At 43.3% G+C, this 12,400-nt stretch overlaps 1 protein-coding gene across 1 annotated transcript; it reads left to right on the plus strand.

Annotated features, from left to right (window-relative positions):
• Positions 1 to 1,515: 1,515 nt before the first annotated feature.
• On the plus strand, positions 1,516 to 9,422 carry UPK3A (uroplakin 3A). The gene is made up of 6 exons (XM_083614944.1): positions 1,516 to 1,597; positions 4,315 to 4,473; positions 4,783 to 5,062; positions 6,508 to 6,590; positions 7,465 to 7,597; positions 8,006 to 9,422. The coding sequence occupies exons 1-6, from the start codon at positions 1,543 to 1,545 to the stop codon at positions 8,118 to 8,120; spliced, it is 825 nt and encodes a 274-aa protein (XP_083471070.1). The 5' UTR covers positions 1,516 to 1,542; the 3' UTR covers positions 8,121 to 9,422.
• Positions 9,423 to 12,400: the final 2,978 nt, after the last annotated feature.

The following is a 12,400-nucleotide window of genomic DNA, read 5'->3' on the forward strand; positions in this document are numbered from 1 at the left end:
AATCTGGAGTCATTATTTTCTTCTAAGAATATTTGTTGTCAGTAATATGGTAAATTATAAAATAAGGAATAACCTTGCCTTGGGGCGCATGCCTTGAATTACATAGAAGTATTTTGGTCTCTTATTTGATCTCAACTGATGTGCTCAAAATAAAATTAAATATTTCAGCTCCCATAGCCTACTTAATCTTTCCTAATTTCACATCTTGCTGCTCAAGTGTAAATAAGGAAGGCGGGGGGAGACACAACTCTTGCTCAGGCTGGATCCAGACACAACAAAGAAGTGTTTCAGTTAAACACCTTTTAAACTTTGTATGAGAAATCGGGTTGGCAAAAACAGAATTCTACAGCGCCATCTGGTGCCACAGTGTTAGAATGCATAAACAATGCATATAAAGCACTTTTTCTTTGCCAGTGTAGCTGAGTCCTCAGTGTATCGAGATTTTGGTCTGCAGGTGCTTCTTGCAGCCAGGAAGTGCACTTTTTGATGACGGCAGTACTCAGGCAAGGCTCCCACTAATTAAAGCATCTAGTCCCTGTACAGCAAACATTTCAAAAATCCAACTTCTGCACTATCAACATTGTAATCAATGGAATAAAACAAACAAGCAAATAAAATCCATGACCAACTAGGAACAGAACAAGAAATTCTCAGCACGGAGATACTGGAATAAGAGAAGCAAGCCTAACCTACTAAATTTATGCCTGCCAGGCGTCCGTGAAAGCATTGCTCCAGTACTAGCAGCAGTGGTCATAAAAACATTTAGTGTTTATATTGTGCTTCAGAATGCTTGAAGTGCTGCACATATTGCAGCCATCCCTTCCACAAGCCTCTAAGGTAGGTCAGGATTCTCAACCTCACATTACGGTGGGAGGATGAGGGCCAGAGATTTGACCAAAGGTAACTTGTGCCTTTCTAATTCAGCCTTCCTCAATCAATCTGGTGAGCTTCAGGAGGTTTTGAACTGCAACTGCCATCATCAGCCCCTGCCAACACGGCTGGGGGTCACGGTTGCCGTGGGCTGGAGGGCACCAGGTTGGGGAAGGCCAGTCTCTTGGCCACTCTGATAAAGTTTCTAACAATGTGCTATTGTTATTACAGGTGCCATTCAGGCATGTAATATACATACATACTTTCCTTTCTTATTGCAAAACATCCTGTGCAAGAGGTTTTACTTTTAACTTCAGAATAAGCTGCTGCTTCCTTGGGAAAACTATGAGTAAGTTCCAGTAACAACTGGCAACACAGCAAACTTTAAAAATGAGACCTTGCTAAAACTGTGACGGAAGGACTGCAGTCTGCTTCTACTGGGTGAGGCAGGCACAGCTCCCCCCCCCCAAGAGATTAGATGCAGATGATAATGTGTGTTTGGGGCAGGGATGAGAAAGGGTGCCTGAAAGGGAGCTGAATGTGAGCCGCTGATTGGTGGAGCAGAGCAATTAGTGGAAGGTGTAGAACCATAGATATAGTTAGTGCTAGCTGTGGAGCTGGCATTTGTGAGCTGGGGCTGCAGGTAGCAGGGGCTTCCTCTACTGTCTGATTATGTGGGCTTTCTGGCTGCAGCTGATTTTTTGCTGTTTGTGGCAGCTGTGCATAGGTAAGTCATTGGAATCAGGAGTGGTGCTTGTTTTAACCTGTTCCCTAATACTGTTTATGCTACACAACTGGGCTGAAAGGTTCTTCATGGAAACTCCTCCCCACGGGAGAAATTTTCTTTTTCTGGGATTCAAAGTAGAAGACTCTTCCTTCTTTATTTTTAGGAAATACTTTTCAGACATGGCACTCTAATGTAATCTTAAGCATATATTGCATTGGAAGCAAGCCCATTAAGTTCAATGGAACTTGCTTTCAAATGTGCATGTCTGGTACTGACACTTTCCCCTTTGTTTCAAAAAGTAACCCGAGTGCCTTGATTGCTCCTCACTGCAAGGTCCCAGAGCATCAAGCGCCTTAAAGGGGGACCATAATAGAGCAACTTGGTCAGTGTTAATCTCTCTGCCGCACTGTATGTGCTGCTGTACTGAGTGCAATTATTACATATCCAATGACAATATTTTATAATAGTCTTCGTAAACTCAAAAAGATACTAAAGTAGATACAATATACTTGGGTAAGCCAATATCTGTTTAAATTTCATTACTCTTCCTTCCACATGGTTTATTAATTAACACATAGATGTTAAGAGTAATTTTTCATAGCTGTGTGTTGTTGACAATTCAAGTCTTGCATCACTAATCATATTTGCCCGTGGCTTTGAACAACGTAACACCAATTGTGTTAATTCTGGCCTTGAATGTTTGAACAACTAAGTACCACAACAATTATTAGCAGCATAAACTGTTGCATAAACTTCTGGTAGTGGTGATGCACTTCAGTTCAACATCAAGAGTGCAAAGCAGAGGAGGGTATTATTTTCTCTGTTACAGAAAGGTAGCCGTGTTGGTCTGCCATAGTCAAAACAAAAAAATTTTTTTTCTTTCCAGTAGCACCTTAAAGACCAACTAAGTTAGTTCTTGGTATGAGCTTTCGTGTGCATGCACACTTCGTCAGATACGTATCTGACGAAGTGTGCATGCACACGAAAGCTCATACCAAGAACTAACTTAGTTGGTCTTTAAGGTGCTACTGGAAAGAAAATTTTTTTTTTATTTTCTCTGTTAAGGGAGAAACATTTGCCAATATCCTGAAAATCACCTGGAGACCTAACTCTCAAACATCTGCGGATAGCAACAACTAAAGAGCTTTCTCCCCTGCTCCCTCCCAAATAGGTTGCTGGGGGCAAATATTTGAAGGGGACTGGAAAAATGAGGCACAGATTTTTGTGTGAAATGGCTTGTTAGCTTGGTCATGGGACCAATTGCAAATCCCTAGGCTCAATCTGTTTGTTATGCTCACCTAGTTGGTGGACCTTGGGATCCTACAAATCTAAAGCCTGGCCACCTCTGCAATAAAAACATAGATAGGGCTTGTGTGTCTGTGGTTTTTATAGGCAAAATCTTTAGGATAAGCAGACCCTGTCGATGTATTACACTACTAACATATAGCAGCCATCTTCTTATCTGGTTCCCGGATTGGTTGCTGGGGGGGGGGGCTGTAAATTTGCATAGGATTGGGTATTTACTGGTAGCAGCTGCTGTAAGGATTTGGAAGTGCTAAAGATGACCAAAGATCAATGTAATAACTGTTAAAGGAACAGGAACATATGACCTATGGGCAAGGTGTGCTGCAGTTGTAATGTCCCTGACCTCTGTAACTTTGGGTGTAGTTAGCTTGCTGTTTGTGGAAATGGAAAGGAGAAGCACTCTCTTTTCTGTATTAAGGGCAGAAAGAAGCTTAGTGCAGATGATAGTGCTTGTGAATATTCAAATCACTTCACATATGTTTTGTAATCCTTACATAACTCCTGTAAAGCAGATTAGTATTGTCATCCAAATACTGCAGATGGGACAGTGACAGACTAATTTAAGGCTGTGCTATATTTTGTTAAATATATAGACTAGTCATACAGTGTTTGTTAAAGTCTATACCACTCACACACTGGTTTGCAAGCACATTTAAGTCCCAAACAAATCCCTGAATCTGGTCAGTTTAAAACAATAAAAACAATAAATCCAATTATAAAGTAAAAACAAAACTAGCAAAGCAGAGTAAACCAGCAAAACATAATTTTTAAATGGCATAAAACCAGCTAGTGAATTATTTGATGCAAGAGTCTAAGAAAGAAAGCAAATGGCCACATCCATTGTAATTTAAACAGCCTGTGAAAAATTAAAGGTCTTCACCTGGTTCCTCAAAAGACCGCAGTGAGTGTGCAGGTGTGCATCTCGTGGGAGAGCATTCCACAAATGGGGCACCAGCAAGGCCCCCTCCTTTGTTAGGCAACAGGTAGAAACGGAGAAGTTCCTATAGAGGTAAAAAACTGACGGGAGAATCTCCTTGCTTCTAACTCAGCCACTTAGGCTGTGGTAAAATGCATCCTCACGGGTGTCATTCCCTTAGTCTTGATAGCATCAGGCATGGGTCTTCAACTGGTAGGTCAGGACCCACTGCTGAGTCACCGTCTGCTCTGATGTGGGTTGCCATAGCAACACTGCCACCATAAAAATATATGGTTTTAAAGTAGAAGTGGGGTGCATGCTTGGGCTAAAGAACAGAACAGAAAGGTTCAAGACAGACACACGCCAACATTACGAGACTGTAGATATACCCCTCTCCCTAAGTTCAAAGAGTACAACAGCTTCTTGTTTGAACCTGGGAGGCTGAGTGATTAACTGTTTCAAAATTAATAGCAAGTAATTTTTCTTCTTGCTCTAGAAGGCCAGACTCTGGGACCACAAATTGCAAACCCCAAATTTGCCACAAACAATCCCACCCTCACAACAGTTGCTTTAGAGAAGCCCTTCTGTGTGTTTGATGGCTCGATGTTGAAAGGAGCAGCCTATGAAGTATACCTGTATGTCATGAAGGACTCTGGTAAGTGGGTGCTTATTGTGTCTTTCCTTGATCAAGGGGGGTCCCCAAAAGCTGATATTATATTGTTTGGAACTGGAGTAAACCTGTCCCTGTCACAGGCTCCTAGACAGAACCAATTACAGATAGGAGTTTCCACTTGGATGGCAAAGTTTGGAATGGGGAGCGGGGAATGGGTAGACAGGACAAGAATGCAAAGACACAAGAAAAAACACTGCTAACAGTTACTTAAACAAATAAGCTGATAGTGCTGGTGAGTGCCATGTACAAACTGTCATGTAAACTTTTTGCATGTGTCCATTTCTGCTGCAGCAAGTACGTCAGGTTCCTTTGTTATGGACAATAGCAGTAAACCTCTCGATGCAACTTTCCAACAAACCAGTGGAGGACAAAGTGGGCCTTACAAAGCTGCGGTCTTTAATGTTCCAAACTGTGCATCGCTTCCCAAGCTGTCTGATGCTGTGGACGCCACCAAAGCATCTGCCATCCTGTCTCAGTATCTGGTCAGAGTTGGTGATGATGCCACTTGTTTGTATGACCCAAATTTTCTAGATGCTTGTAATCCGCCTCTCTCCCAAGACACAGCCTACAGGTATGCATTTCTCCCAAGAAAGTTTTTAAAATGTAAGTGCTCAGGGTAATCTGAAAGGGACAGAACACCCTCTATCCAATTGAATGGTGGCATAATTATAAGTCTTCCTGGAATTAAGATCAGCATCCAAATCCTTCCCCAGGTATTCCCACAAAGTGAAATTGGGTGGTTGATGGTTGGAGGGGGAGGTTGAGACTCCTCAGTGTAGCGCCCAGCTTGGAAAATGAGCTTTTTCAGGAAGCCAGTTAGAACACATTTGCTGAGGCTTTTGGTGGCTTTTATTCTTATTGTCTTGCTTTTGCTTCTTTTAATTTGGTTGTTTTAAAGTATTCTACAGAGATTCCAGGGCAGTAAAAATTCAATATAATCTCTTAAGTGCAGCAGTAGAAATAAGGTAATGAACTACAAGACTATTAAGCAAAACAGAGGTCATAAAACCAATGTCTTGGCCAATGCTGAAAAGATTGAGAAACATCAGTGCCTCCCTGGGGAGGGAATTCCAAAGCTGGGGCACCACCACAGAAAAGGCCCCCTCTCCTTTGCAAACCTCTTTTGCTCCCAAGTCAGCAGTATTGTTCCTGCTGCTGCTTTATGTTTGTGCAAGCTGCTTTTAAATACTCAAAACAGCGTACAAATTTAAAATAAGCCAGCTGACCTGCACTTAGCTGTGACTGCAGCAAGTCTCTTCCCAAAGACTCTGGAGCCTCACCGCAGTCCCTTGGCAGCCCTCTGAGTCACTTGCCATAGCCTGAGGTAGATCAGCAAAACATGCGTACAGTATACGCCAAGACTCCAAAGCAGATTTAATAGGTTGGCTTCATTCAGAATACTCCTTGCAAAATGTAGGGAGGGCTACAGCACCAGCAGAAACGCTCTGCTTTTAGAGGCCTTTTTAAAAAAATGGAGTTGCATTCAGGAAGCAGGATCAGGAGAGTTCCCTCTTCCACTGTCCACATGCTTAGTATACTAATCCTAGATTAAATATTCAGTAGAGACCAAAGTGTCGGAATTTGGGTCTCTGCCACAAACAGCTGCAAAGCCGTCATGGAAGGGCATTGATCTAAAGCAGAAGACAGGAGGAAGGATGCCTAGGCAGGCTTCTCCACTTGCTGCTTTATCCCTGCAAGCTCCCTTTGCTCAGCTGGGACTCAGGTGTGTTTTCTGGGCGAAGGTGGCTGGGGCAAGGAGGTTGGCAGGGGGTGGGGAAGGCAAGAAAGCCTGGGAGGAACCATCTTGAGATCTCTTTCAAGCAGAGATCCAGATTCTCAAGCCAGGCCTTAATAATAAGTCTAGCAGCTTGCCAAGTGCCTTAATAGGTTATTGCTTATGCCTGAACTGTAGCCTCCACTGAGGATTCTGCAGGTAAGAGGCCAGGGTTTTGGTGCGTTAAGATGTTGTCTTCTGTTATCGGAACAGTAAAGCCTTTTCCGCATTCTTGCTACCAGGTTTAAATACGTCCTTGTAGACAATACAGCAGGTGTCATGAAAGACCAAACTCCCTGGTCTCAACCAATCAGAACCAGAAAGTGTAAGTATTATTATGAGGGGTTTTTTTGGGGGGGGGAGTAAACTGTATGCTGAGACCCCTCTAATCCCTGGATCCAGCAAGTATTAAAATTTAACCAAGGCTTCTAACTCTTGGAATAGGCAGGCCAGCTTCCTGCTGAGGTGATAGCCTGGGTGATGAGCCATTCAGGGAACAAAGGAAGGAGCTCTGTGGGAGATGGCAAATGGAACTCACAGAAAGTGAGAAGGACAAAAGCCAGAGTTGAGATCAGAGTTTGGCAGTAATGTGATCTAGAAGTAAAGCAGTAAGCTAGAGAGACAGTCAGAACAATACCTGAGAGCAAGGCATGATTTCTGTTTGAATCCAAGGCTGTAGCTAAGGAAGAAACAAGACCCTTTTGGAGTGGTGATGCTGCGAACCCCTCAATCGTAGGTTCAGGTTGTACATATGTGTAAATAAACCATACATCATAAAGATTCCACAGTCTCGTCTGTCCCTCATTCCAAACAGAAACACGAACCCTGGGTGAGCACCTGCAACCCCTGGAATCTGGCGCTGCTCAGAGACTGGGGCGGCATGCAACCATATGTTTCATGGGAGTGGCATTTCTTGTTTGGCCATCCAGTGTTGTTATACCAAATCCTCCTGTTAAAAGCAACAAACTACCAGGTGCCAAGTGCTCTTTCATTGTAGGGTTGCCATACGTCTGGAATTTTGTGGACATACCTGGAATACTGCAGTCAGAAGCAGCATCCAGGCAGGAATCGGCTAAATGTCTGGGAAAATCAACAGCTTCTGCCCGGATTCTCACTGTTTGAAATATGGCAACCCTACTTCATTGTCCCATCTAAATAGGTTGTGCATTAGGCTGACATCACTCCACTTCCTCTCCTAGTGAAATGGTCCTCCACCATTGATACCTGGCCAGGTCGCAGAAGTGGTGGAATGATAGTCATAACTTGCATCCTGAGTGTGCTGATGTTCACCCTCGTGGCTGGATTTCTTGCTGCTACTCTTCTGACTGTAACGTGAGTTTCTTTTGTGCTCTGCTTTGTCTCTACCCATTATTAAGGTTCAGATCTAATCAACATCTCCCAATAGAACCCCTTCAGAGCTTCATGCACATGGGAAGGAAACCCAAAGGGTTTTGCTGCAGAAAAATACTGCCCTAGGTGTAGTCTTATAGCACCATTAAGAGAGCAGCTCTGGAAGGTGATTGAGGTGGCTTTCTGTTTCAGTTGCTTAAGTGTCGCTTGAGCTATCATGAACTTGTCCTAATCAGTTGGCGTAAATAGGGCTGGCTTGCATATGCATTAAATTCATCTTGCTTCACATTATGCTTTTCAGTGAAGTTGGTTTAAAATGTAAGTGAGCTGGTGATCAAGGGGTTGCATGATGTGAACCCCTCCCTCCTTCCTTCTCTCTTTCTTTCCCAGGGCATCAGAAGAGACTCCCACTGAGATGAGATATGAATCCCAAACAACCCAACAGACTTCTCCAAGAGTGCTAGAAACTTCTGAGTCAGAACTAGAAGTTGCTTCCACCCACTAAATATAGTCTTCAAGTCAGAAAAGGTGGCAAACCAGCTGTGGATGTCCTTTCAATGCTCCCAGATACTTGAACACAAAGTCTGGTTACAAAACTGCACATCTTTAAAAAACTGTGACCCCGTGTGACTAGTCCCATGCATAGAACAGGAATATTCATGAACTGATCTCCAATTCTCAAGCAGCGATGAACTTAATTATATGGCTTTTTTAAGTTTAAAAGAGGACCTTTTCTGGGTGGGTAGTCCAAAATAATATTCTAACATTAATTGCTTGAATGACTTCCTAACTTTGAGCAATGGGCTATAAGTCCTGTTACTGAAGTTGGGGGTAGCCCATATGATGTTTTCTAGTATTTCTGACTACAACTCCCATCAGCCCCATCCGACGTAGCCAGTGGCCAGGGATTATGGGAGTTGTAGTTCTAAACATCTGGAAGACACCAAACTGGCTACCTTGATTTAAGTGATATAGCCTGGGTCATTTAGCATGTGTGGTTTTTATAAAGCAATCATTTGATTTGTGGAAATTGATTGTAACAGAGTACAAATTTAAACTTCTGAAGGTATCATAATTGATGCTGTATTTAAGTTCCAATTTAAAAGAAGAGAATAATTAGCAGCGTAATTAGAGTCAACGTGGCCGAGTGGGGAGGAGAATGGCAGAGGAAACTGGTTACAAATCTGAAAATTGTTGTGGCTGCTTAAGCTCTGTCTTAGGGTGAAACTGAGCAACATTTATACATAGAATTGCATGGGAAACCACATTCCAGAATGCTCATTTGTTTAACGTACATCATGACATTACTGAAAATCTTCCTGCGCTTGGAACAATAGGGCACTGGAGGAAGCATTGTTGACGCGATACTCCTCTAATAACACAATGTGCGGTGTTTTCACGCAGCAAGAGTTGCTGAGTATGATCTTTGCTGGCCCTGTTGTCAGTCTAATCTACGTCAGACCTAATGAAGGGCATCCCAAAAAAGTTTTTTGTTGACTTGGCTGAGGGATGGGGAGTTTGTGGCCTCCAACTCTGCTTGGACTCCACCTCCCATCAGTCCCAGGCAGTGTGGGCAATGGATGCTGGGAGTTGTAGTTTAGTAACAGCTAGTGTAGGATTGATCACTTGATTTGTAAAGTGATATTGTAACTAAAAATCTCAATCCAGATACTTTAAGCTTAAGCTTTTTTTTTTTTAATGTTGTTGGCTGATTGCATGATTCAAAAGTGTTGTGGTAAAAACTGAAAGGTACTTTGAAGTTCTGGAGCATGAGTATACAAGCTGTGAAGCCGGGAGCTGAAGAATGGTAAAACACTGCTTGAACAGAGTTTAACGGTGCTCCATAGTTGTAACTTGCCCAGCCCCAGTCACCATGTCTTGTTTCAGACTGCAGATGAAGCTATTTGCACTTATATTTGCCCAATAGCCTGGTTCATATGTACAGTATTGAGAAACTGTCTTTCCCATTATAAGTGAGACTTAGACTCACATGGTTCACCATTGCAGGAAACTGTGGCTTAATAAACATGCTGGGATCTTTGGGCTTGTTCACATTAACCATAGTTTAAGCAACCCACAGCCGTCAGATGTCATGGGCAACTGTGAACAGTTTAAAATGGGAAGCAGAAGCTTTACATTTCCTCCTTTCAGGTGTGCAGGCCTATAGCTCTTAAGTATTTGATCCTATGTTGTTCATTATGAGAAGAAATGTAACTTGGTTCTTTCTGGTATGTTGCACTTCCGAGTTAAATGAACAGAAATGTGTGTAATTTTTTGAGAATAAACAATCCGGAGGAACGCATTGTGTTTCCTGCCCACAACTTGCCTTGAAGAAGTCAAAAGCTCTGCATGTTTCAGTGTGTCTCTCCTCTCCTCTCAGCTGTGTTTGCCATTCACAGTGCTTTACTCCCTTGTGGTCAATTTGATATTATCATGGGTCCTGCCCAGGGGGCTGTGGGAAGGACCGTGCTATTCGGATGGCAGGTTGAGGACTGCGTTACAAAGGCATGCTGAAAACTGAAAACTAACACAGCAGGCCAAGGGAAGGGCTAGGCTTGAACTCCTGGATTTCTCCTGCTAGATGACTGTGGCTGTATTTTACATGGGGGAGGGTGTTATAATGTCATAATCATGTCAGTTGACTAGCAGGTGGGTTGTTCCCCCACCTGTCAACGTTGGCCCACAAGGTGGGAACAGATAAGGATCTGGCCCACTGAGCCAAAACAGAACCCCACCCCTGTAGTAAATCAAGTTTCTCTTGATTTGATTACCACTAGCTTTCTCTAGCCAGTTTGCATGCTCCTCGTGCCATTGAGATGAGAATGCTCTGGAACATGGGCAAGAACCACCTTGTACTCAAATATGATGTAGTTAAAGATTATAGGTCATCAAAGCATGTAGCTGAACCTGTTTGCAGAGGTCATCAACTTTGAAAGCAGAATGAAAGGCAGGGATAGTGGTGAAGGGATAGGACCGGACAAGACTGACCTTTCCGCTGTCAGAAACCAGAGCAAAAGAATCTCAGGCTGCAGGCACACCATACATTTCAAGCACATTTAAAACAGATGGCTTCCGACTCAGAATCCCAGGCTCCCCAAACAATTTCCAGGTTGGAGGAGGCTGTGAAGCCGAGACGGGTATAAATAACTAGGTCATACTAGAACACATGGCATTCTTAGGTGCCTAGTAGAGGTGGACAAGTTACTGCTGTGGCAAAACAGGGACAAGTTCTAACCCTCTGCAACAAAGAGTAGTGCTTCTATGAGATCCATGCTTTGTTCTTGGGAGGAGTTGCTACTATTTGGAAGACCCCATTAGCACTATTCTTGAGTCAAGGGCTTAGCCACACTTCCTCTTTCCCCCTGGGGAAAATGGCTCTTGCTCTTTAGCACTCAGTCGGTGCAAATGACTTGTTGGGTTTTCTGTGGGTTGCAGTTTCTTCCGATTTAGAGCTGAACAGTGGGTTTCCCCTGAGAATGGTTGGTTTTCCAGGTCAGGGGTGGAGCACAGAGAGTGCTCTTCAGCCTCCGCACTCATCCAGCCCTCACCACTGACAGACAGGCACTTGTGCGCTGGGCAAGGTGGGACATGGAGGGTGAAGAACCTCCTCTGCGCTCACCCAGCCCTCACTGCCACAGCCCGGCAGGGCACTACGGGGATCTCGGGGGGGCTGGTTTGCGCCTCCCATATTGTGGGCCAGGTCACGGCCCCCCTGGCTCCCCCACACTTCACCCCTGGGAGTGGGGCAAGATGCTTTCTAGGCACAGGACAAGTGGAAGTGAGGATAATAAGCCCAAATACAACAGAAAAAAATACATACCTGCAGATCTATCCAATTCCCAAAGACTACATATGCTGTTTTTGCATGGAAGGGTACATTTACAGTAGAAAGTTAACTTTTTCAAAAATGGAAATGATAATAATTTTATTAGTTTATTAATTGCTTTTTACATAAGTCTCAAAGTGATTTACAATAAAAATAACTAAAACAGGTTCAAAAGAAATACAGAGAAAATGAAGGATCAGTTTTAAAACAATAGAAAATGAACACCGAAGGCAGAGATGAGTACGTAGGTGGGTTTTCCATCCAGCTGGAAAAGGTTGTTGAAACAAAAATGTCTTCAGTTGTATCTCAAAATTATGACGCCCAAAAAACAGGGGCAGCCGCAGCCCTCTTCTAAGTTGCTGCAGCGCAGGCTTCTTAGCGTCAAGGACTTCAGGGAGAAACCCTTCTGCTGAACGCCCTGAGCTACCAGGGATGGAAGGGGGAAGGTGGTCTCTCAAGTTACCTTGATCACATAATGTGTATGTTATTTATTTTCTACAGTCTACCCCACATTAACAACATTAACTCCAGGCACAGATGACTTTGGAACCTCTCACACACTAACAAGTTTTTTAAAAATATCTGAAGCTGTATGTAAATGTTAAATATTACCAAGGGTATGCTCCTGATATTCTTCTGAAAGAATGGACTCCATTAGGAATATAAAAAGAAAACTATCTTGTTTCAGCCCAGTTCTCATAATAATTTTTTTTTAACATTCCTGTAAGTGCTTTTATAGGTAAGTATGCAGTTCCCAATACGTTAAGGACTGTGTTCTTGCATAAGTGTCCTGCTTGTGCAGCACCTGATTATCTTGTTTTCCTTGTTTTTCTGGCCCATTTCATGCTTACAAAAGAATGGGCTGCCCATCCACACCGCCCGCCCCCCGCCCAACCGGCCGAAGCAGAAAACTTGCGTTCGATCAACTGTCCTTTCAGTTGGCCACTTAGTTAAGTCTT

This window comes from Podarcis filfolensis (assembly GCF_964270895.1).
Source record: "Podarcis filfolensis genome assembly, chromosome: 5".
NCBI lineage: Eukaryota > Metazoa > Chordata > Lepidosauria > Squamata > Lacertidae > Podarcis > Podarcis filfolensis.